The 26,766-nt window shown below is 38.2% G+C and overlaps 1 protein-coding gene and 1 non-coding gene across 2 annotated transcripts in view; one reads left to right on the forward strand and one right to left on the reverse strand.

The window, feature by feature from the left end:
• The first annotated feature begins 3,028 nt into the window (after positions 1 to 3,028).
• The window catches only part of BUB1B (BUB1 mitotic checkpoint serine/threonine kinase B), a 79,835-nt gene continuing 56,097 nt past the window's right edge, over positions 3,029 to 26,766 (forward strand). Inside the window, exons 1-9 of the mRNA XM_059059002.2 lie at positions 3,029 to 3,078; positions 5,391 to 5,537; positions 12,294 to 12,353; positions 12,732 to 12,876; positions 16,832 to 17,028; positions 22,390 to 22,559; positions 24,223 to 24,437; positions 24,610 to 24,701; positions 26,237 to 26,466. Coding sequence (XP_058914985.2) covers positions 3,044 to 3,078; positions 5,391 to 5,537; positions 12,294 to 12,353; positions 12,732 to 12,876; positions 16,832 to 17,028; positions 22,390 to 22,559; positions 24,223 to 24,437; positions 24,610 to 24,701; positions 26,237 to 26,466 — 1,291 coding nt within the window. The 5' untranslated portion in view covers positions 3,029 to 3,043. The remainder of the gene's footprint in view (positions 3,079 to 5,390; positions 5,538 to 12,293; positions 12,354 to 12,731; positions 12,877 to 16,831; positions 17,029 to 22,389; positions 22,560 to 24,222; positions 24,438 to 24,609; positions 24,702 to 26,236; positions 26,467 to 26,766) is intronic.
• TRNAD-GUC (transfer RNA aspartic acid (anticodon GUC)) lies at positions 19,075 to 19,147 on the reverse strand. The gene has a single exon. It is a non-coding gene; the product is annotated as a tRNA-Asp (tRNA).

Raw genomic sequence — 26,766 nt, forward strand, 5'->3', positions numbered from 1 at the left:
CGTTCTTCTTCCTCAAAAGCACACAAAACTGCCTGCCAGGGGCCCCACCCATAGTTTTTTGGAAATATCTAACATGTTAGGGTAAGTGGAGGCTCCCACTCCGTATGACGCTGGTTTCCTCCCCCAGAATTTGGCACCCAGAAGCTGACGTTTATTAAACATAAACTTGGATTGAATTAATTAAACATAAATTTAGGTTGAATCCCTTAATTTAGAGCTTAGGTTTGTGGCGCCCAGAGTACTGGGCTTGAAGTAAGAAGCTGGCAGCATTCAGATCCTACTCTGTTCTTCCTTAATAGCTGACTCTCATCGACACTTTACTTCCTTGAGGTTGAATCAGCTCATGTGCAAATTGAGCACAATGATGAATATTTGGGAACCCTCTGGATTCTCCAAGACCTTCCTGGAGCACAAAACTCTGGTCAGGCTACTTCCAGGGGAAAAGAGCCTAATTTTGTACTTCTTATTAGCAACATCGCTTATTTAGCTCTACATCTTAACTTGTATCTTAACAGCCCTGCCATATGACTGCTTCTGTTCTCAGCTTGTGGTCCATTCTGACCTTTTGGTCCTTTTCTGCCAGATGCAGAAAAGTTGATAACTGATATCTTCTTGTTCAGTACGTATATTTTTTACATATATTAATCAGTGTGGAAATTCTGGGTTAGGCAATTTCCAATGATTTGAGAAGACCCATGAAAAGTAGGGTGGTTCTGCAGAAAAGCAAAAACAGAGTGAGAAAGAAGTTTCCATGGAACTGGAGAGAGACCCAGCTCCTAGGAGACTCCCTAATACCCTGTAATAACAGCTACTGTGAGATGCAACTAGGCAGCAGCCAGTAGCCTCCAGCCTTGGGGCTAATGCATCTTTTCACCCTCCACCACCCTTCCTCCTGGAAACACAAGATGGTTTGGATTATTATGCCTCCTTCTCATTGGTTGTTCTACCTCATCACTGGTAAATAAAAGACGCAGCTGCTGCTCTGATTGGCTGATCTGTTGCTGGGGTAAAGGCCAGCTTGGTGATGCTGCTTTGCCAGATGTGGTCTCCTTCAGGCCCTGAACACACACACCCTCATTCGGTCTCTCTTGACCTTCCTCCCACCCCCAGATAGTCCCTCTCTCTTCCCGTGGTTGCACAGTAAACAAGCAGTTCGTCCAAGGGTTCCCTGGAGACCCAGAGGTTTTCATCTTTGTAGCGTTTAGCCTGCTAAAGTAGGACTTTGTATAACCCATGAAGGCAAAGTTGGGGAAAATCAGCCTTTGACAATCAAGAACACACACATCTCCACGAGACCAAGCAAGAGATCAGAGATTTTCTGACACCTAAATGCCTCTAACAGCCACTGATGCACATAGGTATGGCTTTGCATATAAATGGGTGAAAATGAGAGGTTTGCTAGTCTCCAACTTCTACCATTTCCCACTGTACCTGAAATTCCACCATTAAGATTTATTCCGTTATGAATTTTCTTCTCCTGGGACCTACTGTTAAAATACAAAGAGCCCAAAATCTGTCCTGAAAGATGTGTGAAAAGGTTTATGGTCAAATAAGTTTAGAGATACCAACATATTTTAGCACTCCCTGTGGCAGGCAGAATAATGGCCCCCAAAGACGTAAATTCCTAATCCACGGAACCTGTGAATATGTCAATTTACATGACAAAAGAAACTTAGCAGATGTGATTAAGGTTAAGGACCCTTAGACAGTTAATATGGATGGGCCCTATATAATTACATGAGTCCTTCAAAGCATAGATTTTCCTGACTGTGGTCAGGGAAAAAGATGTGATGACAGGCACTGGGTCAGAGAGATGTTATGCTGTTGGCTTTGAAGATGGAGGATGGGGGCCACAAGCTAAGGAATACCCATGAATGTCTCTAAACACTGGAAAAAAAGAAACAAATTCTCCTGAAGGGCTTCCAGAAACAAAATCCTGTCAACACCTTGTTTAGTGTGAAACTCTAGTCTAATTTCTGACTTACCAAATTGCAAAGTAATAAATTTGTGATGTTTTAAGCTAAGTTTATGGTAGTTTGTTACAGCAGCATTAGAAGACTGAGTATACCCCCTCCCTCAGAGATTCATGGTGTGCTTTAGCTATTAAGGGCTCTAGAGAGCCTTTCAGGACTCCACTGTAGCTGGCCTTGTTCAGCTTCCCAGCCACATCTGAGGCTACCATAGTTTCTTCCTTAGGAAATCACAACAGTGGAGGCTGGTCTGCTGAAGGGGAAAAGAGGTAAAACCTAGGGAGCTGTGGAATAGCTGCATTTTCTGTCTGGGACTGTGCAGCAGAGAAAGAAATGCAATATCACCGTATTATAGATGAGGAAAATCGAAGGTCAGAGAGATTACATGGCTTGCCTAAGGTTACACATTTGGTACGATTCTTACAGAACTAGAATCTGGCTTTTCTCAGTTCAAGCATGGGGCAGGAAACAGCTGGGTCAGAGCCACCCTAAGAGCTCAGGGCATGTGTGAGACTTGGGGGCATAGGGGTGGTCACTGCCTGTCCAGCCACCCCAGAAAAGAGTCAGGCCAAGCGCAAGCACTCAAAGATATCTCACTATGCTCATGACATCAGAGAATCCTGGTGCTTAAAATGTCCCTCGCTAGGCTCAAAGATTAGCTGTAGAGCCTGGACGCAGAGAGCACCTGGAGAGAATTTACACCGCCTAAATCTGCAGCACCTGGACAGCCACAGTCCCCCGGAAACTACCACTCCCACTATGCACCGCGACAGCGTGGACTAAACCTGGAATAAACTACAAGTCCCAGAATTCCTTGGGTGGGAGGCGCGAGCGCGGAGGAGCGGAGGGGCGTAGCACGTTGTCGGCGCGGGACCGTTAAATTTGAAACTTGGCGGCCGGGCGTGAGGGCTTGAGGTGGCTGGTTCGCGAGAGAGTCAGGTGCGTGGTTTTTTCGGGAGCGCCCTCCGGTCGCTTCAGTACCTCGAAGGGTAGGTTGCAGAAGGAGGCCCAGGCGGTCTGCGGCCCTGAAGAAAGGCCCGTGGCAGGACGAGGCCCTGAGCCGGGAATGCAGGATGGCGGAGATGCAGAAGGAAAGTGGTGCTCCGAGGTAGGTACCGGAGAAGGGCGGCCGGGAGCTGGGCCTGCGAACCCCGAGGGTGCCTGGCGGGTGACAGAGGCTTCGCTCAGAGCAGCCCAGGAGAGGACCGGCATGGTCAGGAGAAGAGCAGGCCTGGCCGGATCCTCCTCCCTGCTGGGGTTGGACGCAAGTGGTGGAGGTGAAGGGGCAGAGCAGGGTTAGCACCGACCTCAGTGGGGTGAGGGCGCGTGAGAATCATGCTGCATTCAGCTTCAAAGCCAAGGAGGCTGTGGGACGCCAGGGGTCCAAAGAGCTTGGAATTTGTCGTGTAGTCTGTGTTGTTATCTCAGCCCAGATGTTTGCTAGCTCTTTGACCTTAGACATGTCTTAATATGGAAAACGCTGCTATTAACGCTACCATGCCGGGTTCTGGGAGAATTCAGAGTATCTGTAAAGTAACTGCCTCCAAGTAAGTGCTCAGCACATGGTAGGTGCTAGCATTAAGTTAGTAAGATAGTTAGAAATCTAAAAAGTCCTTATCTGCATGCTGGCTGCGCTTCCTTATTTATACATATATAAGCTCTTACTCCTACCCTCCTGAAGCTTAAGTTCTGGGGTGGGATAAGGGTAGGGGCAACGGACAATAAACAAGATAAATAAACTAAAAATTAGATGGCCGTCGGTACTAAAAATATAAATAAATAAAACAGTTGGGGAGTGCAATTTTCGATAGTTTTGAACAGAGGGCCTCACTGAGAAGGTGTCATTTGGGTCAAGACTTGAAGGAAACTCAAGAGCTAGTCCTGCATAGATCTGGGGGCGTGGGTGGGGAAGTACAAAGGCTGGAGGGTGAGAGTTGCGGGAGGGAGGCGCACTGGGCCAGTAGCTGGAGCAGGATGAACCAGAGAGTAAAAGGAAGCCAAGTAAAAAAAGGTGAGAATGCAGGCATTGTAAGGACTTGGCTTTTACTCTGTAGTTGAAAGTTATTGGAAGGTTTTGAGCAGAGGAAAGACATGATTTGACATGTGTTTAAATGGGATCACTTTGGCTGCAGTGTTGAAAAGACTAAAGGTAGAAAAGGGTGGAAGCAGGGAGACCAGTTTAGAGGTTATTGAAATATTCCAGGCAAGAGAAGATGGTGGCTTGAGCCAGGCTGAAGACAGTGGAGATGGTGAGAAGAGATTAATTTCTGGATATGTTTTGAAGGTAGAACCAACAGGACTTGCTGACTGACTGGCGGGGTGGGGGGGGGGGGGAGTGTCAAGGTTAGCATTAAGAATTTTGACTTGAGCAACTGGAACAATGAAATTGCCATTTATTTGAGATGAGGGAAGGACCAGGTCTTTGAGGAGACAAGAGGAGGAGGAGGAGGGATGGAGGAAGCAATCCCAGCTCAGTTTTGGATACTATTTAATAGAGATAGTTTAATTGCTATTTTAAGAGCAGGAGAAGAAATTTAGATGAACTCAGGAAATATTTCTTCAGTGATTACTAGTGTCAGATCCTATATTAGAGCATGAGAAAATGAAAATAAATGACATGGCCCTTACATTTACAGGATTCACACAAAATAGTTTAAAATATATGAGTAGTTACAACCTAAATTATTATTAATCACTTACAGTTTACTTCCTTGAAGGGAGTTTTCAGCTCTCATCTAGACTTAGGTCTCACATAACTTTCACTTTGTTTTGAAGAATAGTGCCTATCTGTTTTAAACCCAGAAATAGTGTCTGTCAGCCAGAAGTAAGCTTCTATTCGACCACTGCAGAGCTCTGAAGTTCAGAGTACATACCCTTAGTGGTGATTACCTCCAAAAAACTTTTGGGGATTCCCCCCATAGAATTGATAGAATTGGGGGAGCCATTTGTGACCAGTAAACTGTATTTTTGTCTGCTTTTGCTCTTGGCTACCCATATACATAAACTTCAGTTTTAAGTCATCAGTTGAAACATGGGGTGTTAGGCTGATAAACACGTTGCTAATTTTAAGTTAAACTAGATGATGCATTCAGTGGTAGGCATCGAACTGCTTTTTGTCTACTTTGCCAAATTTATAATACTTTTTTCCCTTTTTTTCCTCCTGCCATAAACTTTCTTCTTATAATATTGTTCACAATACCCTAGCCATGATCTCTCTTCCATTAGGCAATAGTACAGCCATAAACTTGGAAACCAGGTCACAGAAAGGCTCAGAAGCTTAGGAGTATAACACTACTAATGTGCCAACCCACTATATTCAACCCAAAGATCATGATCACTTTTCTGAAAACATTTACAATAATCTAGTGTTATAATAACTCAGTGTTGGTGTGAGATTTACTTTTGTTTCCCTCTTCGCAGTGAAGTCATGTCCTTGGAGGGAGATGAATGGGAGCTGAGTAAAGAAAACGTCCAACCTTTAAGGCAGGGGCGGATCATGTCCACACTTCAGGGAGCACTGGCACAGCAAGAATCTGCCTGTAACACTACTCTTCAGCAACAGAAACGGTATGTAGAATGGTTGGGGCTCAACCTGTCATCATTCATCCCCAGTTTGGTCGGTAATGTGGGTGTGGACCTGTGCAGTATGGCATGAGGAGTACTAAACTACTCTTCAAAAGCTGGTAGGATGAGAATCTGTTCCCCTCCTGCTTTCTCATCACACAACAGCTATCTAAAGATCTCCTCAAGTGCACTTAAGAACAAGAGCTATAGGATTTCATTTCATTGTGGAGCAGCCAAACTCTTGTATCAATAGAAATATTTCTCATACAGGGGGAACTGATAAGTAAAGCAAGTATCATTTTACAGTGTTTCACAAAAGTATTATGTCATTCTGGATCCCTAAACAGAATGAACTCTTTGAGAGTAATCAGTTAATGAAATTGCTTCTTTGGATTCTGAGTACTGAGGGAGAGTGAATCTGCTATCTTTTATGTGTACTCAATTATTAACTTTCTAGGAAAGTATTTTCAAGAATGTGCCAAAAAGAAATAGTGGTCTCCAAAGAAAATGTAAACCTCAGAGAAACTGAATTTAACAAACTCAGGATAATGAAAAGCTGAAAAGTACCACTACATTATTCAAATGGAACTATGGAACTTGCTCTCCTCTGACAAATGTTTTGATAAATATATTTTTTTCAAAAAAGTAAAGTATCAGTTTCTATCTTCAATCTTGTGACAAAATTCTTATATTATAGGCAAATTATCATAATTTTTTATACATACTTTATTTATTTTATTCATTTTTTGGACGTGGCACGCGGGATGTTAGTTCCCCGACCAGGGACCCACCCCACACCCTCTGCAGTGTAAGCGTGGAGTCTTAACCACAGGATGGCCACGGAAGTCCCCAAATTATCATAACTTTGATAGAATGTGAAGAATATCCTTGTTCATCTCTTTGGATCTTTAAAAGCATTGAATTTTATGGTTTTGTTTCACAGATGGTGTTCTATTCTTAAAGCTTCTTGGTTCTGTGACGTTGTACTAGTTTTTCCATGTCACTAACTACTCTTCCTTTTTTTTTGTTGGCTTCCTACTGCATTTTACGTAAGTCTTTGTTCTTTGTCCTCTGTTCTCATTCCATATTCAAATTTTCCAGGATTGTTTAACTACTATTTACATCTCTTACTTGCCTTCTATCAATAAATGTCTTTATCTACCTGTAACATATAATTAGATAAATTTTTCACTAATGTATTAAATACTGAATCTCTTCTCTCATCAATGACCTATCTTTTTCTACTCCATTTTGATTAATGGTACCAAAACTCATCTGAATGATCTTAATCTCACTGCCCTCTCACTCTAATTTTATTTAGTCAATTACTAAGGATTTGTGATTTTTATTTTTAAAGTATAATTTACATGCAGTGAAATGCTCAGATTTTTAGTTAGTTTTAGGACATTTCAAGACAGAACATTTTTATTACCTCAGAGAGTTCTCTCATGCCCCTTCCCAATCAATCTTCCTCTCCCTCATGAAGCAACCAGTGATTAGATTTCTATCACCATAGGTTACTTTTGTTTATTCTAGAATTTTATATAAATGGAATCCTACAGTTCTTTCAGTATGTTTTTTAGCCTTTTTCATGTTGCATGTATCAGTAGATTTTTCCTTTTTATTACTGAGTAGTATTCCATTTGTTTATCCATTCAGTTGATGGACAAGTAGATTGTTTCCAGTTATGTGCTTTATGAATAAAGCTTCTATGGACATTCTTGCATAAGGCTTTCTGTGGACATAGATTTTCATTTCTCTCGGAATAGAATTGCTAGGTCATAGAATAAATGTATGTTTAATTTTTTAAGAAACTGCTGGTTTTCCAAGGAGGTTGTAACATTTTACACTCCTGTCAGCCACGTATGAGAATCTATTTGCTCCAAATCCATTCGCATATTTGATGTGGTCATTTTTTTTCATTTTAACCATTCTGGTGGGTGTATAGTAGTATCTCATTATGGTTTTGCTTCCCATCTCCCAGGTGGATAATGATGGTGAGCACTTTTTTGCTTGCTTGTTGGCCTTTTATATATCTTCTTTTGTGGTGCATTTGTTTAGATATTTGGCCTAATTTTATTTTGTGTGTGTGTGTGTGTTACGCGAGCCTCTCACTGTTGCGGCCTCCTCCCTTGCAGAGCACAGGCTCTAGACTCACAGGCCCAGTGGCCATGGCTCACAGGCCCAGCTGCTCTGCGGCATGTGGGATCTTCCCGGACTGGGACACAAATCCGTGTCCCCTGCATCGGCAGGCGGACTCTCAACCACTGCACCACCAGGGAAGCCCTGGCCTAGTTTTAAAATTGGATTGCAGGAGCTCTTTATATAGTCTGTATACAAATCCCTTATCAAATATATGTGTTACAAATATTTTCTCCCAGTCCATGGCTATCTATTTTCTCAGTGGTATTTTTTGACAAGCAAAAGTTTTTTGTTTTTGTTTTATTTCTGAATTTTTGAATTTTTTTTTTTTTTAAACAGCGGGTTTTTATTAGTTATCCATTTTATACATATTAGTGTATACATGTCCATCCCAATCTCATCGCACCACCACCACCACCACCACCACAACTTTCCCCCCTTGGTGTCCATACGTTTGTTCTCTACACCTGTGTCTCTATTTCTGCCTTGCAAACCGGTTCATCTGTACCATTTTACTAGGTTCCACATATATGTGTTAATATATGATATTTGTTTCTCTCTTTCTGACTTACTTCACTCTGTATGACAGTGTCTGGATCCATCCACGCCTCTACAAATGACCCAATTTTGTTCCTTTTTATGGCTGAGTAATATTCCATTATATATATGTACCACATCTTCTTTATCCATTCATCTGTTGATGGGCATTTAGGTTGCTATCATGACCTGACTATTGTAAATAGTGCTGCAATGAACATTGGGGTGCATGTGTCTTTTTGAATTATGGTTTTCTCTGGGTATATGCCCAGTAGTGGGATTGCTGGGTCATATGGTAGTTCTATTTTTAGTGGGTTTTTTGTTTGTTTGTTTGTTTTGTGGTATGCAGGCCTCTCACTGTTGTGGCCTCTCCCGTTGCAGAGCACAGGCTCCGGACGCGCAGGCTCAGTGGCCATGGCTCACGGGCCCAGCCGCTCCGCAGCATGTGGGATCTTCCCGGACCAGGGCATGAACCCGTGTCCCCTGCATGGGCAGGTGGATTCTCAACCACTGCGCCACCAGGGAAGCCCTATTTTTAGTTTTTTAAGGAACCTCCATACTGTTCTCCATAGTGGCTGTATCAATTTACATTCCCACCAACAGTGCAGGAGGGTTCCCTTTTCTCCACACCCTCTCCAGCATTTGTTGTTTGTAGATTTTCTGATGATGCCCATTCTAACTGGTGTGAGGTGATACCTCATTGTAGTTTTGGTTTGCATTTCTCTAATAATTAGTGATGTTGAGTAGCTTTTCATATGCTTCTTGGCCATCTGTGTATCTTCTTTGGAGAAATGTCTATTTAGGTCTTATGCCCACTTTTGGATTGGGTTGTTTGTTTTTTTAATATTGAGCTGCATGAGCTGTTTATATATTTTGGGGATTAATCCTTTGTCTGTTGATTTGTTCGCAAATATTTTCTCCCATTCTGAGGGTTGTCTTTTGTCTTGTGTGTAGTTTCCTTTGCTTTGCAAAAGCTTTTAAGTTTCATTAGGTCCCATTTGTTTATTTTTGTTTTTATTTCCATTACTCTAGGAGGTGGATCAAAAAAGATCTTGCTGTGATTTATGTCAAAGAGTGTTCTTCCTATGTTTTCCTCTAAGAGTTTTATCATGTCCAGTCTTACATTTAGATCTCTAATCCATTTTGAGTTTATTTTTGTGTATGGTGTTAGGGAGTGTTCTAATTTCATTCTTTTACATATAGCTGTCCAGTTTTCCCAGCACCACTTATTGAAGAGACTGTCTTTTCCCCATTGTATATCCTTGCCTCCTTTGTCATAGGTTAGTTGACCATAGGTGCGTGGGTTTATCTCTGGGCTTTCTATCCTGTTCCATTGATCTATATTTCTGTTTCTGTGTCAGTACCATATGACAAGCAGAAGTTTTTAATTTTTTTTTTTTTTTTTTTTGGCTGCATTTGGTCTTTTTTGCTGCCCGCTGACTTTCTCTAGTTGCGGAGAGTGGGGACTACTCTTCGTTGCGGTGCACGGGCTTCTCGTTGCAGTGGCCTCTCTCGTTGCGGAGCATGGGCTCTAGGCACATGGGCTCAGTAGTTGTGGCTTGCGAGCTCTAGAGCACAGGCTCAGTAGTTGTAACGCAGGGGCTTTGTTGCTCCGCAGCAAGTGGGATCTTCCCAGAGCAGGGCTCGAACCCGTGTCCCCTGCATTGGCAGGTGGATTCTTAACCACTGTGCCACCAGGGAAGTCCAGAAGCTTTTAATTTTGATGAAGTTAAATTAATTGGTGTCTTTCTTTTAGTGTGTTTTGTATCTTCTCTAGGAAATCTTTTCCTGCCCCAAAGGTGCAAAGATATTCTCCTGTGATTTCTTCTAACTTTATTGTTTTAGCTTTTATGTTTAAATTTATCATTGAGAGTGGTGTGAGGTTGGAGTAAAAGGTCTTCTGCATCCACCCCTACCCCCATGCGAATATCTAGTTGTTCTGCCTTCATTTGTTGAAGAGATTTTTTTTTTCTTTCCCCATTGAATTGCTTTGGTGCTCTTGTCAAAAATCATTTGACTGTATATGTGTGGATCATTTCTGAGCTCTCTATTCTGTTCCGTTGATCTAATTGTCTTTCTTTTCACCAATTATATATTGTCTTGATTAGCTTTATATTGTAAAGACTAGAATCAGGTAGCGTGAGTTCTCCAACTCTTGTTCTTTTTCAAAATTGTTTTGGCTATTCTTGGCCCTTTGCCTTTCCAAATTTTAAAATCATCTTGTCAGTTTCTAGAAAAGAGACTGCTGGGATTTGGGTTAGATTGCATTGAATCCATAGATAAATTTGGAGGATTGCTGATTTTTATCAGTAGTGTACATAATTGTGTCCCTTAGCTACATAATTGTGTCCCCTTTTCTAATTTTTCCTTTTCTTATAGTGTTGTTACCACCCAGGGTTCTTGGACTCTTTAATCAATAGAAATTGATAAGGGGCCAGACCAGAAATTCAGGCAAGGCTTTATTGGGACTCGTGCTGCAGGGAGCAAAAACAAATAACGGGTTCCTCTGAGCTGGGGTGAGCTGGTTTCTTAAATGGGGTGAGGGTAGGAGCGGGTCCAAGGGTTGGGCCAGAGGGGTGACTTGGGTGATCTGCCCACCCCCTTGGTGGTGCTGGGTGCAGGGATCATTAGTAGTACTCTGCTTTTGTTCCTGAAACCTCAGAAGTGGTGGGTTTTTGGTCTTTTGGGATCTTGTTGTTCATAATTTGCCCCAATTGGAAATGTACAGTTATTTTTAGTCCCTTATAGTTTCTTTGTATTCTGTTGCACAAGGAGACTTTTGTCCAGGTGCCAGCACTGCAGCAAAGGGTCCCAGGTCCCAGCCTGTCTCAGTGTTACCTGATTAGTCTTTTTGAAATCTTTACTTACCATATTCAAGATACTCTCCAATTGAAGAACCACTACTGGCTTGAACAGGTAGAATCCAAACTCTTTAAATTTACATTTAAAGCATTCCCTTCTTACCTCTCCAGATATCTCCATTTATTCCCAATACTGACTTTATGTTATAGCTTAATTCCCTCTGGGTTAACTCTCCCATTTTGACATCTTTATTCAATACTGATTTCCCTCTCTCTTGGAAAATTCCCTTTTTCTTGCAAATCTTATGGTTCCTTCAGAGTCCCACCTTCTAAGATTGCTTCTATGTTACATCCTTTTGACTTCATAAAGCCTTTACTATCCATTCTTGGCAATTGTAATATACTGCTCTGTATTATTAATTTTTCATTTATGAAAAATTTCTTTCTTATTAGGGCATAATATTTTCTTTCTTATTAGGGCATAAATTCCTTTGTGTCAGGGACTATTCTTTATGTCAAACATAACCCCTTATACAGCTTTTATTGATTAAGCATTTATCTACATTGTGGTTTATTACCCAATACTTCCCCTCTATTCTCACTGGTCAGTCTTAACTTAGTCTTAGCCCTCTGCTTTCCCAGCTCTTTACAAAGTCATATTTCACACTTTCTCTGAAGCATTCCTCCAATTTATTTGTGGTCTAATTCTTCTCTGACTAATGTTACCCATGGACTTTTTCTTTAACTTTGAGATTCTTATTTCTCTATATATCTGTATGTGTGTGTGTTTAGTTTTTCTTCAGTACTATCAGATACATGTAAAATAATAGCTGTCATTTATTGAGTACTTACTATGTCTAAACACTTAAGACTAGTCAACCTAATAAGATAGATAATATTATTATCCCCATTTTATAGTTGAGGAAACTGTAAACAGTTTAAATAGCTTTTCTAATGTTACTCAGCTAGTGATTACTGGAGCTGCATTGGAACCTAGGGAGTATTGTTCCAGAGATTTAAACTGCTGTGTAATACTTCTTTTCTATATGTTGTCTTGGAATTTCTCTAATTTCTGTATATTTTATCTCTCCTGTTATATTATCAGGCAGAATCCTAATTGTTTCTATTCTTTTTCTTTCTGTTTAATAAACCCTCAAACTCCAGTGCAGTTATCTAGGTTGATATTAAACACTTAATAATGAATAAAAATGAAGGTGATACTTGTTCATTTGGCTCTTATCACTATTGCTTATGCTCATATTTTCTGTTTAAATTTCAGGGCATTTGAATCTGAAATTCGATTTTATGCTGGAAATGACCCTCTGGATGTTTGGGATAGGTGAGTCTTTTTATTTAACAAGGGCCATAGAAACTTAACAGGTGAGTCCTTATGGCCATGCATCTCAAACTGAGGTGTGTGGAGCAATGTGTTAGAGTAGAGAGTAGTGTTTTGCAGATATAGATAAGCAGAATAATCATAGTGTATCTTCCTGGGGTGTGACTGTGAGCTATACCTGTCTATCACCATCCCCATTATTTCCCACAGGTATATGTTAGCAATGTTTGGAAAAGTTTGAGGTATACAGGCTTAGAGTATGTCATTGAGGACATCTAAAAAAAAATTAAAGTATATTTCTGCTTTAAAAAGTCCAGAATGGGTCTTGGAGCAAGATAATGTTAAACTTGAAAAATATTCTTTTCTTCTTTTCTCATTCAGGTATATTAACTGGACAGAGCAGAACTATCCTCAGGGCGGGAAGGAGAGTAATATGTCAACATTATTAGAAAGAGCTGTAGAAGCACTACAAGGAGAAAAACGATATTATAATGATCCTCGATTTCTTAGTCTCTGGCTTAAGCTGGTAAGTCTTTCTCAAGTGCCATCTGAGTTTAAAATATTAAACCAAGAGTTTCTGTAGAGGTATCTTGTACACCAAAAAACTGAGCCGTTCAGTAGATACTAAACATTTAATAAATATTCAGTATTTGTTAAATTGTTTCTACTTTAGAGGTGGATTTTACTATAAGGTTTTTTATCCCTTTAAAAGTGATCATAAGGCCTATCTATTTCTCTGTAGGAATGGGTTATTTATTGATTTTAAACATCACTGGGCCATGCAACTGTACCTGGGGAGGATGTGTAGGAGCCAACACATGGCAGTAGTACGATTGTTTGGGGAAAAGCTTTTGTAGGTGATTCTGGTATCCCTTTCTCCCATTTTTTGAATCTGCACCATAAAAAAAAAATGATGTTTATTTTTCATCTGTCTTTGGGTTTCTTTCACCTAGTATGTTGCTACACTTAAAAATATTGACCTGACCACTTTGTACTATCTTACTTGACATGTAGTTCTTTTAAGAACACTCTTGAGGATTTTTTTATGAAAATGTCTTTGTAAAAATTATGGCCAGGGTTTCTTAGACATTAATTTCATTGCCTTTATCCTAAAAGAGATTAGAAAAAAAGCAAGTGATAAATATTTAGAATACAATTTTAGATGACAGAATTAGATATTGGATTTATAAAAATTTTAATAAAATATATTTAAAAATACATTTTTTAAAATTAAAAATTTATTAAAAATAAGTAATTAGATAATTCTAAATAACAGAATATTTATAACCATTGTAATATGATAAAATACTGACATTGGAAATTAATAAGATTTCTGGCTAAAATATATCTCTTGGGGAGGACTTAACTTAAACTTCAAATAGTTACTAATAACAGGAAGTTAGGTGAATCCTGAAGACATAATTATCTTGATTTCTGCAGGACATTTGACATATCTTGGCATCCTTATACAAGTTGGTGAAATTACCTTAGGGATAGTAGTTAGGGGAATTTATAACAAAGGGTGGTACACAAAGAATTCTAAGCAGATTTGTTAGTATGGAGACTGTGGTTCCTGGTGGTATACTAATGGATTTTGTTCTTCATTCTATTCTGTATAATATTCTTATGTGTGATTTATTAGAAGGTTGAACTAAATAAACCTGTAAAGTGACTTTTAATCCCAGGTTTCTATGACTATATTTAGTTGGAGCTATTAAAAGTAACAATTGGAATAATTTCTCTGTTCACTTGTGTTAACTTGGTGCTTGTACTGAAAAGCAGTGATTATCATAGAGTAAAAGACATAGTCTAAACCAGTACTCCTGAAAGAATGGTCTGTAGACTGTTCAAGATAAGTACAAAAATTGAGAGTAAGCGTTTAGAAATTTTCTTAACAGTTTAACATTGACACAACATCTAAGCACATCCTCATTTTTCTGGTAACTTCTCTTTTTATTGTATTTTTTTAAAATATCAGTCAATACCTTGATTTCAGTATGGTGAAACCTTGAACAGGGAACCCAACTGATCTGACTCAAAAAACTGTAAGACAGTAAACTTGAATTGTTTTATGCTACTAAATTTGTGGTAATTTATGATACATCAATAGATGAATGCAATGGAAAAAAAACCAGCGATGGAATGGAAACTTTTAAACACACACACACACACACACACACACACACGCACGCACGCACCCAAAACTGTCTCCTTCACCACAGGTAATCTGAGAAGGACTGGTCTAGATAACCGTCAAATTCAAATTATCAGCCCTAGAGTGATCAGCAGTAATTTAAACTTTGCACCTGGAAAATAAGTTCCATATGAAACTATTTTGCTGTCTTTCTTAGTCAAGGGGAGTAAAGGTGGCTTTCTCATACTACTCTTTTGCTGTGCAGGAAGATTTCTGCAGTCAGAGGGTTTTTTTGGGTTTTTAAAAATTTATTTTATTTATTTTTATTTTTGGCTATGTTGGGTCTTCGTTACTGCACAGCGGCTTTCTCTAGTTGCGGCCAGTGGGGGCTACTCTTCATTGCAGCGCTCTGGCTTCTCATTGTGGTGGCTTCTCTTGCTGTGGAGCATGGGCTCTAGGCGCGTGGGCTTCAGTAGTTGTGACACGCAGGCTCAGTAGTTGTGGTGCACGGACTTAGTTGCTCCGCAGCATGTGGGATCTTCCCGGACCAGGGCTCGAACCTGTGTCTCCTTCATTGGCCACCAGGGAAGCCCCAGAGTTATTTTTATAAAGGATAACTACAATCTAGCTAAGGAAAAATTTGTTCTTAGAAAATATCCAGTATTTTTAGTTAAAAGTGTAAAATTGTTTTAATTTGGCTTTTTTAAGGTTACCAAAAAGATATGTTTAACTTTTGAATCTATTAATCTCAGCATCTTATCCTTTTATTGATATTTATGTTATTTCTTAAGTGATCTCATTCAGCAGTCTGGAATAACCTGATCTGTATTGGCTATCCCATGTGGTACCACAGCTATTCAGAAAGCCGTTAACAAAGTGCAGTCAATTTTAAGCTTTATTTATGTAGTAATAGATATCGAGGACTGAATCTTATACTGATAACACATTGAGAATTATAACTTTGCTTGAAACACCATCACATATGGGAAAACATCTCTAATTCGGATAAGCAGAAAAACTGCATTTACTAAATTACTGCAAAATTAAACTATAAAATACTAATTGTTTTTGTCAAAGATATAAATGGAGCATTTCATTTTTTCAGACTTTTTCTACCAGACCCTGGGTAGGAACCTGAATAATGTAGATAGCAATGTTTTCTGCCTTTGTGGAGTTTACTTTTTTGGGGAAGACAGATGGTAAATGAACAGGAGAAAATGTTATTCTCTGCAGTAGTAAAAGAACTCCTAACTAGAACACTGAAATACTACTTTCTATATGAAAGGAGAAACTTTTAAAAATAAGTATTATTTGTGAAATTATATTTGGGAATAACTGCTAACATTTTAAATTTGTACAACCGTCTTAGAAAGCAATTTACTTTTTAACATTCTACTTATAGGAATTTATCTTAAGGGAGTAATGTAAATTGTGAAAGGCAGTATGCTTAAAGATATTTATTATACAATTACTTATATTAGGCAAAATTAGAAGTGGTTTATCCAAAAAATAGGGGAATAATTAAATGATGGAAGATCTACTAGATGGAACATTTTTCACCCATTTAAAAATAATAATGAAGAGTAAGTAGCCACATGGAAAAATGAATGATACACTGTCAAATGGAATAAAAACATTTAATTATGATTAAAACTGTAAAATGACAAAAATCCTTTTATCCTGGGTAAAATGATATATGTTCTTTTTTTTCCCTAAGGGAAAAACAAAGACTGAAAAAAATACATAAAACTGTTAGTGGTGTGGGATTTTTAGTGATCCCTCTCTCCTCCCCTTCTTGCTCCTAGAATTATCTACATCGTATCTGGTCTTATAAAGTCCCTTCCAAAATATAGATTTGACCATGTCATTTCTTTGCTGATAGCTCTCCTACCCCAACACATAAAACACTGACTATCAAGTATATTTAAAATTGATTAGCTTGACTTTCAAGACTGTTCAGACCTTTTTTTCCCAAACTCCTGTCTTGCCTACACCCCTACAAATTTCTAGTCTTCAGTGTCTTTGCTTATGCTATTTTCTCTGCCTAGAATGCCCTTCGTTTTCCATTCTCTACCTTATGTAAGTCTATTCTTCCTTAAGCACCACACTCAAATGTCATATACCTTCTTAAAGTCTTTCCTCGCTATCTCTTTTTCTTACAAATTAATCTCTTACTTTTGTCTATGTTTTAGGTCTTCCCAGTATATTCCTTATAACACTGTATTATAATAGATATATTTTTTTCAGTGCAGAAACTACATATAGTATCTCCAATGATTGTTTGGCACATAATAGACAGTAAGTGAAGAGAAATTGGTTCACTGCTAACGCTTTTCATTTGTTACAGGGGCATTTATGCAATGAACCTTTGGATATGTACAGTTATTTACATAACCAAGGAATTGGCATTTCACTTGCTCAGTTCTATATCTCATGGGCTGAAGAATATGAAGCTAGAGAAAACTTTAAGAAAGCAGATATGATATTTCAGGAAGGGATTCAACAGAAGGCTGAACCACTGGAAAGACTGCAGTCCCAGCACCGGTAAACTGCTTCTCTGGAGCTTGTCTTAACTCGTTAAAACTAATAACAGTCGTTTTGCATCTGAATAAAGTGCTCTCTATGGATTGGCAAGTTAACTTCATTACTATTCAGTTTTTTAAAAGACATATTTAAATATTTTCCATTTAACATTCTGTAAAATGTACTCTTTGGTGTACAGTTGTATACATTTTCACAAGTGAGTAGAGACATGTAACCATTACCATAATCAAGATATAGAATAATTTCATCACTCCATAGAATTCCCTCATGTTATCCCTTTGTTGTCAACACCTACTCGTAATCGCATCCTCTAGCTACCACTGATGTATTCTCCAGCCCTATAGTTTTGCCTTTTCCATAATGTCATATAAATGGAATCATACAGGATATAGTCTTGATTCTGGCTGCTTTCATTTAGCCTAATGCATTTGAGTTGTAAGAGTTCTTTATGTATTCTGAATACAAGTCTTTTGTCAGATGAGTGATTTGTAAATCTTTTCTCCCAGCTAAAGTCTGGGAGTGTTTTTTATAGAACAAAAGTTTTTAATTTTGAAGAAGTTTAACTTACAATTATTTCTTGTATGTATCGTGCTTTTGGTATATCTGAGAATTCCATCTAGCTGAAGGTCACAGAGGTCACTCCTATGTTTTTATCCTGAAGTTTTATAGTTTACTTTTTACATTTAAATCTGATCCATTTTGAGTTAATTTTTGTAGAAGGTATCAAGGCTGGGTTTTTTTTATTTTGCATATGAGCGTCCATTTATTCCTGTGCCATTTGTTGAAAAGACTTTCTCCATTGAATTACCTTTGCATCTTTCTCAAAAAGCAAGTGATCATATTTGTATAGGTTTATCTCTGTTACTCTGTTTTGTTCTATTGATCTCTGTGTCTATCATTGGTATATGTCACACTAGATTGCTGGAGTTTTATAGTAAGTCTGGAAATCAGGTAGTATGAGTCTTCTAACTGTTCTTTTTAAGTCTTCTAGTTCCTTTGACTTTGTGTATAAATTCTAGAATCAGCTTCCTGGGATTTTGATGAATGTTGTGCATGAACAAGGTATATTTCTCCATTTATTTAGATCTTTGATTTCTCTTAGTGGGCTTTGGTAGTTTTTGTCTTTCAAGGAATTGGTCCATTTCATCCAAGTGATGAGTTTATGGACGTAGAATTGTTCATAGTATTCCTTTATTATCCTTTTAATGTCTGTAGGTTATGTAGTAACCCCCCTTCTTTCGTTTTTCATATTGGTAATCCTGATATTGGTCTTCTCTTTTTCCTCTGTCAGTCTGGGTAGAAGTTTATTGATTTCTCTTGATCTTTTTAGGGAATCTGCTTTTGGTTCCATTGATTTTTCTCTTAATTGATATTCTGCTCTTAATTTTATTAATTTCTGCTCTTTATTATTTCCTGCTCTGTGCTTGCTTTCGGTTTAACTTGCCCTTCTTTTTCTAATTTAAGGTGACACTTAGAGCACTGATTTCTAGAACTTTCTTTTCTAATATAAAAAATTTCTGTCTAAGCACTGCTTTAGCCGTATCCCACAAATTTTGATATAATATTATGTTTTCATTTTCATTCAGTTCAAAATATTTTTTAATTTTCTTTATGTCTTCCTTTTGATCCATGGGTTATATAGAAGTGTATTGTTTAATTAGGACGTGTTTGGAGATTTTTCAGATATCTCCCTGTTACTGATTTCTAGTTTAATTCCATTATGATCAGAGAACATAATTTGTATGATTTCAGTTCTTTTGAATTTATTAAGGTTCATTTTATGGCCCAGAATATGGTCTGTCATGGTGAATGTTTTGTGTATACCTGAAAAATATGTCTTTTCTGCTATTTTGGAGTAAAATGTTCTGTAAATGTCATTTAGGTCAAGTTAATTGATAATCTGTTCTGGTCTTCTGTATCCTTGCTGACTTTCTGTCTACTTGTTCTATCAATTACTGAGAGAGGAATTTCGAAGTTTCTTTTATTGTGTTTTGTTTGTTTGGTTGGTTGTTTGTTTTTCTTGCCATCTGGCTTGTGAGATCTTAGTTCCCCGACCAGGTATTGAACCTGGGCCCTCGCCAGTGACAGCACAGAATCCTAACCACTGGACTACCAGGGAATTCCCTCTTCTATTGTGAATTTATGTTTCTTCTTTGAGCTCCTATCAGTCTTGCTACGTATATTTTGAAGTTCTGTTGTTAGGTGTATACACATTTAGAATTGATCCCTTTATCATTATATAATGTTCATCTTTATCCCTGATCATACTCGTTCTGAAGTCAGCTTAATCTGATATTGATATAGCAGTCCAGCTTTTTTTAGTTTGCACGGTACATCTTTTTCCTTTCTTTACTTTTTTTTTTTTAACAGTTTTAGAGTTGTGCAGCCATTGCCACAATCTAATTTTACAACAGTTTTAACACCCCAAAATGAATTCCATACTTATTAGTAGTCACTCCCCATTCCCACTCACCCCAGTTCCAGGCAACCACTAATGGGCTTTCTCTCTCTGCATTTACCTCTTCTGGACATGGCACGTAGGAAAGCCCTTCCCTACTTTTTTGATATACTGGTTGTATGTATTATATTTACATACATTGAAAACCCCATCAGGGACTTCCCTGGTGGCGCAGTGGTTAAGAATCTGCCTGCCAATGCAGGGGACACGGGTTCAATCCCTGGTCCGGGAAGATCCCACATGCCCCGGAGCAGCTAAGCCCGTGAGCCATAGCTGCTGAGCCTGCGCTCTAGAGCCCGCGAGCCACAACTACTGAGCCCATGTGCCACAGCTACTGAAGCCCACGCACCTAGAGCCTGTGCTCCACAGCAAGAGAAGCCACCATGATGAGAAGCCTGCACACTGCAAAGAAGAGCAGTCCCTTCTCGCTGCAAGTAGAGAAAGCCCATGCGCAGCAACAAAGACCCAACCAACACCGCCAAAAATAAATAAATAAAATAAATTTTTTTAAAAAGAAGAAAACCCCATCAAACAATGTTATAATTTTTGCTTTCATCAGCCATACATATTTTAAAGAACTTAGGAGAAAAATAATCTTTTATATTTACCATTTTTGTTCTTTCTTTATTCCTGAAATTCCAAGTTCTCCTCTGGTATCATTTCCTTTCAGCCCAGTGAGGGGTTTTTTTGCCATTCATTTAGAGTGAGTCTTTTGCCAAAAAATTATCTTAGTTTTGTTTTCATCTGAGAATGTCTTTATTCATCTTCATTCCTGAAGGATATTTTCACTGGATGTAGAATTCTGGGTAACAGTTCTTTTAACATGTTTCTGTCTTCTGGACTCCATGATTTCTGATGGGAAATCTGTAGTCATTTAAATGGTTCTTCCCCATTTTTTGTAATGTGTTGATTTTCTCTGGGTATGTTTAAGATTTTTTTCTTTAACATTACTTTTCAGCAGTTTGATCATGATGTGTCTAGGTGTGATTACCTTTATGTTTAATCCATTTGGGGATTATGGCACTTTTTGAATTTGTAAATGCATGCCTTTCACAAAATATGAAAAGTTTTCAGCCATTATTTTAAAAATACGTGTCTATACCTTTTCTTCTGGGACTTCAGTTACACATGTTAGACTTTCTGATATTGTCCCACAGGTCCCTGAAGCTCTGTTCATTTAAAAAACATTTTTAACCTTTATTCTTTCTGTTCTTTAGAGTGGCCAATTTTTATTGATTTGTCTTCAGGTTCATTTACTCTTTTCTCAGTCTTCTCCATTCTGATAATGAGTATATCCAGTAAATTTTTTATTTCAGATACTGTGTTTTTCAGGTCTAAAATTTCCATTTGATTCTTTTTCATACTTTCTGTGTGTCTGCTGAGAACTATCTTTCCATTCATTTCAAATGTTTTTACCTTTGTCTTATGGAGCATCATTATAATAGCTGTTTTTAAATCTCTGTCTGAAAACTCTAACACCTGGGTCATTTGATGTTTGTATCTGTTGATTTTTTTTCCTTTGAGAATCGGTCACATTTCCCAGTTCTTCGTATGTGAAGTAATTTTGGATTATATCCTGACATTTATCCTGAATTATTCGACTCTAGGTCCTGTTGCTTGATGTTCTCTGGAGAATGTTGATGTTTTTGTCTTATTAGGTAACTAATCTTTAGATATCATAATTTCTTTTTCATCTTATGTGGGTAGTGGTTCCAGTGTCAGTTCAATTTTCAAAGACCTTTGGGTCTATCCCATGTGTCTATTGCTCTGGGGTCAGTCTAGGACTTGGGCAGTGGTTTATACTATAGTTCAATTCTCAAAGCCTTTTCTCTGCTGCTTTGGGTCTGCCCTGTGTATGCATAGCTCAGGGGTGAGGCCAGAGCTTGTGCCAATTTATGTATAGAATTAGGAGTTCCCTTTCTTCAACTCATCCTCTTCAGTGTTTCTCCCATACTCATTGGCCCTCAGAGTACCGTTTTCCCAGTCCTCTGGCCAGAAAGATGAGGTTTCTCTAGGAGTTTTAGCTTCCCACACCACCAGTGTAACAATTCAAAGTGAGAAAAAGAGATGAAGGGAAAAAAAACAAAACAAAACAGGAAGCAGCCCTGTGTGGGTTGTTTCTTCAAGTTTGACTCCTCTCCACAGTCCACTTGCTTTTGTTTACATTTCAGAGACCTCAGTTACTTTTTTGTATTTTGTCTAGGGTTTTTAATTCTAATCAGTGAGAGAGAAAGAAGCTATCATGAGCTTGTTCCATCTTGGCCAGCATTTGCATTTTATTCAGTTTTTTTACCCTTTTGATAATGCTTGAAACTTGGGCAGCAGCACAGGAAGTTTAGTCTTCAAACTTCTGCCAGCTTTGCTAAAGTAAAATATCCTGTTGGATACAACTTCATTTCATCTGATTCAGGAAAAATGGTGGGGTAGGGGGTAGGGTGGGGATTCTATGCAGAGAGAGAAAGACATGCAGTGATAAAAATAGACGTGGCAAGATGTTAACAATTAGTGAATCTAGGTAAAGGGTATATATGGGTGCTCGTTTACTCTTTCAACTACTTTGTGAGTTTAAAAAGTTGGTGGGAAACTGATCTTAATAAATTCTATGACCTTAATCTTAGACATCCTGATCTGATCCTGAAATCAACCTACTGGTGCTCTTCAGAGTATTTTTATTTGGTCAAATTTGGACATACAGAGGGGGAGCTAAATCATTCTAGCTAAAACCTTTTCTGATTTCAAGGTGTCTTTCTTTATTCCTAAGAGAGTAAACACTTTCTTTTGGCTATTTGTATATATTTCTTCCCCTATCCCACTTTTCGCCCTTGTTTAACAAATTAAGAAATTTGAATCTGGTGAGTAGTGTTCATCTCACCAAATGTTAATTGTCCATTCTCTTACTTTAGACAATTCCAAGCTCGAGTGTCTCGGCAAACTCTGTTGGCACTTGAGAAAGAAGAGGAGGAAGAAGTTTTTGGATCTTCTGTACCACAACGAAGCACATTGGCTGAACTAAAAAGCAAAGGGAAAAAGACAGCAAGAGCTCCAATCAGCCGTGTAGGAGGTGCTCTCAAGGGTAAGTTTGTTAAGTGTTATTATGGGAAGCCCTTAGTCTCAGGTGGTAGGCAAATTATATAAGGAGAAATGTATAAATATATATGTGGACATTGTCCTTCTGTTCTGAGTACTAGGTAGCAAAAAAGAAAAGTCTAAGGAGAACTGAGATCACAGTGTGCAGTAACACTAAAACATGTCAGCATTTTGTCTCTTAATTAAGAAAAACCCATTCTGAGGCCCTTATAATGCAAAAAAAGAGAGAGAGAGAAAAATACCGTAACCTAATATACAGGGAGCATCTAGAGTTTCTCAGTTTTAGTTGTTAGTTGAAAGAATATATGAAATAATACAGCAAGTATTATCAGAGTAAAGCTTACATGTACCAAATCCTCAGAGAATGTTTTAACTTGGTCTTCAGCTTTTGAGGAGTCAGAAATTGGGCTCTCTTTGTATACCTAAAGATGATCAGTAATAGCTTTTTTAAAAATCCACTATTTTTTAGGGAAATTTAGGTTTACAGCAAAGTGAGTGGAAGGTACAAAGATAAATAATTATTAACCAAATTTATAGCAGTTAGACATGTAGACCAGATTTTTAAAAGACCTCTTATCCCTTTCCTGATATCAACTTTTAATACTCAGAATGGGGACTTCCCTGGTGGCACAGTCGTTAACAATCTGCCTGCCAATGCAGGGGACATGGGTTTGAGCCCTGGTCTGGGAAGATCCCACATGCTGCAGAGCAGCTAAGCCCATGCACCACAACTACTGAGCCTGCAGTCTAGAGCCTGTGCGCCACAACCATTGAAGCCCGTGCTCCCTAGAGCCCATGTTCCCCAACAAGAGAAGCCACTGCAATGAGAATCCGTGCGCAGCAACAAAGACCCAATGCTGCCAAAAATAAATAAAAATTAATACTCAGAATGTTCCTTGGAAATCTGAGAATTAAGGTATAAGGAATATAGTCTTAAAGAATATTTCATCCAGATCATGATGAAGCTTGATTCTAATAAGCAGCCCCACTAAAGAGAATACCACTAATAAGTGGGCTAATTTGTTTTTTCTAGATTCAGTACATTTCAGCTGATTTCCATTGAGAGAAAGTTTTTTTGTTTTTGTTCTGGTTTTTTGGGTTTTTTTTTTTGGTTCGCGGGCCTCTCACTGTTGTGGACTCTCCCGTTGCGGAGCACAGGCTCCGGAGGCGCAGGCTCAGCGGCCATGGCTCATGGGCCCAGCCGCTCTGCGGCATGTGGGATCTTCCAGGACCGGGGCACAAACCTGTGTCCCCTGCATCGGCAGGCAGATTCTCAACCACTGCGCCACCAGGGAAGCCCGAGAGAAAGTTTTAAACTGAAAAATGAAGATTAAGATCAGGTTAGTCTGGTAAAATTAGGCAATGTTAGAATGATGACTAAAGGAAGATGTAGAATTTGTTTTTTGGATATCTATGCATAAAAGATTACAGGTGAGGGAAAAGAGGTAGGGTATAAGTAACATACAGAATGGACTTCAAAATTACTAATTTGATCCATTAAGGTTTTTAAAATTATTATTTTAAAAAATCTCTGATTCTATGGTAGTAGAAGTAATCTCCTTGATCTGGGAAAGAATTAGGTATTCCTTCTTGGGCATCTAAATTGATAATTAAAGATGTTACATGAAGTTTTAATATTTTTCTCTTAGCTCCAAGGCAGAACAGAGGACTCCAAAATCCAGTTCCTCAACAGATGCAAAGTAATTCTAGAATTACTGTTTTTGATGAAAATGCTGATGAACCTTCTAGAGCGGAGTCATCTAGGCCTACAGGGCAGCCATGGATAGCACCTCCTGTGTCCAGGGCCAAAGAGAATGAGCTGCAAGCTGGCCCATGGAACTCAGGCAGGCCTTTGGAATACAGGGTAAGGACTCTTAGATCCAGTTTATTCGCTGACATAACAAAGACTTCAGAGTTAGAGTAGAGGAGTATTTTTAGCATCTCTTTTAATTCCTCTTGAATAATTAGGCATGGTCTGCATATGTTGTGTCAGAATGTAAAACCATGGTAATTTTAGTTTTCTTCTTCATCGCCAGCCTCGTGGCAATACAGCTTCTATGACAGCTGTACCCTCTATGCTTCCCAGTTTTACTCCATATGTGGAAGAGACTGCACAACAGCCAGTTATGTGAGTTTGGTTTCCAGATATTTTGAGGTGGGAATTATGAAGAGTGGGCAGGGGCACCTATCCTAGTTCCCAAAGGCATTTTCTTCTCTGTGGGAATGAAAGTAAACCAAAGTTTTATTTCCTTTACATCTATATTTTTTTGAGTATGTTAGGGCTAAAAGACTATTTGTTAGTATTATTAAGGAATAAACTCAATAGGTTTATATTTACATTGATGTAGTCAAAGACAGTCACTGTGATTTAAATGAGGTGTTCTACCTTTGTTATTGACAGTAATGAGAAATTATGGCAGTTTTTCCTCATAACCTGCTTTTTCTTTCTGGATGTCTTTTTCTTCCTAACCCTTGGCATTTCTGTTTATAAGAAAAAATATGATAGATGATGATTAAATAATCAAGCAGTCTGAGATTCAGTCTAATATGTAACATTGTGTAGTTATAATATTAGGTCGTATTTTGTGCCCCATTGCAAGAGTTTCCTCATAACTAAGCTATAACCCTTCATATATGCTAGGTATGATGTTTGTGTGGAGTCTTTTATCAGTTGAGCAAGTTAAGGAATGCTTTTAAGCATGTAGATGCTTGGGCCATTAAAGGTTCTGATCCAGTGTATCTGAGGTGAAGACCAAGTATCTTTAGTTGTAAAAAGGTACATAAGAAAATAAAAGATATATAAGTGATTCTGATCCATTGTCCAGATTGAGAACATCTGCCCTGTCCTGATTGAGGTACTTTATGCTTCATTCTTTTCAAACCTATATTACCACTCTCATTCTTCCCTCTCAGCTGAGAATATTGAATTTCACATCATCAGATCCCTAAATGCTATATTCCTAACTCTTAATTCTTTGGGGTGCTAAACAATGGAAAATGGACTGTATTGCATAAGTTTACTTCATTTCATACACTGGCTTTGATTTAGATATTTCCACAGATGTAGAAAACAAACTTATGGTTACCAAAGGGGAAAGGTGGGGGAAGAGATAAGTTAGGAGGTTGGGATTAACATATATACACTAGTATATATAGCATAGATAACCAAGAAGGACCTACTGTATAGCACAGGGAACTATACTCAATATTTTGTAATAACCTATAAGGGAAAAGAATCTGAAAAAGAATATATATATAAATATATATATGTATAACTGAATCACTTTGCTCTTCATCTGAAACTAAGACACAAATCAACTATACTTCAATAAAAACAATTTTTTTAATAAAAATAAAAATATTACCTCCTTTAAAAACAAAGATATGGTATTCAGATTTATTTTTACCTATAAGTAATAAAAGCTATATGATGACCCTAACTTACACCTAATTTCCTTCTTCATCATAGTAGTACTCAGAACATAATTGTTGATGGACCATGTAAATTATTTTTAGCCTGTTTTCTCAGTCTTTTTTGTTTTTGTTTTTTTGGAATTGATCACATATAGCCTCACTACTGACATTGTCCCTGTGTTCTGTCAAAACGTAAGAAATAACTCATTTGATCTGTATGGTGAATAATAATTACCTTGCTTCTTTTAGGACACCATGTAAAATTGAACCCAGTATAAACCACATTCTAAGCACAAGAAAGCCTGGAAAGGAAGAAGGAGATCTCCTGCAAAGAGTTCAAAGTCTTCAGCAAGAGTCTGAGGAGAAGAAAGAGAAAATGATGTATTGTAAGGAGAAGATTTATGCAGGAGTGGGGGAGTTCTCCTTTGAAGAGATCCGGGCTGAGGTTTTCCGCAAGAAATTAAAAGAGCAAAGAGAAGGTATGTGTATTGATCTAGTTCAAGTTTGTAAAAATAACTTAGTTGTAGGAAGATTGAGTTGATATGTTAAGTCTGAGGAAAGTTACCCCATTGTGTGTACCTTTATGTGATGCTTCTGTGGTTTCTATGTTTCTCCATTTAGGCTGAATTTCCATTGTTGCTTTCCATGAAACCCCTAAGGAAAAATATTAAGCAACTAAGTTTGTGTTCAAAAGCAAAGGAACTGCATGACCAATTCATAATTTCCCTGCAATCGGCAGACAGAAAAGTGCTTTTCCTAACATTTCCTAAATATTTCAC

Source organism: Kogia breviceps, chromosome 3, assembly GCF_026419965.1.
Source record: "Kogia breviceps isolate mKogBre1 chromosome 3, mKogBre1 haplotype 1, whole genome shotgun sequence".
NCBI classification, from domain to species: domain Eukaryota; kingdom Metazoa; phylum Chordata; class Mammalia; order Artiodactyla; family Physeteridae; genus Kogia; species Kogia breviceps.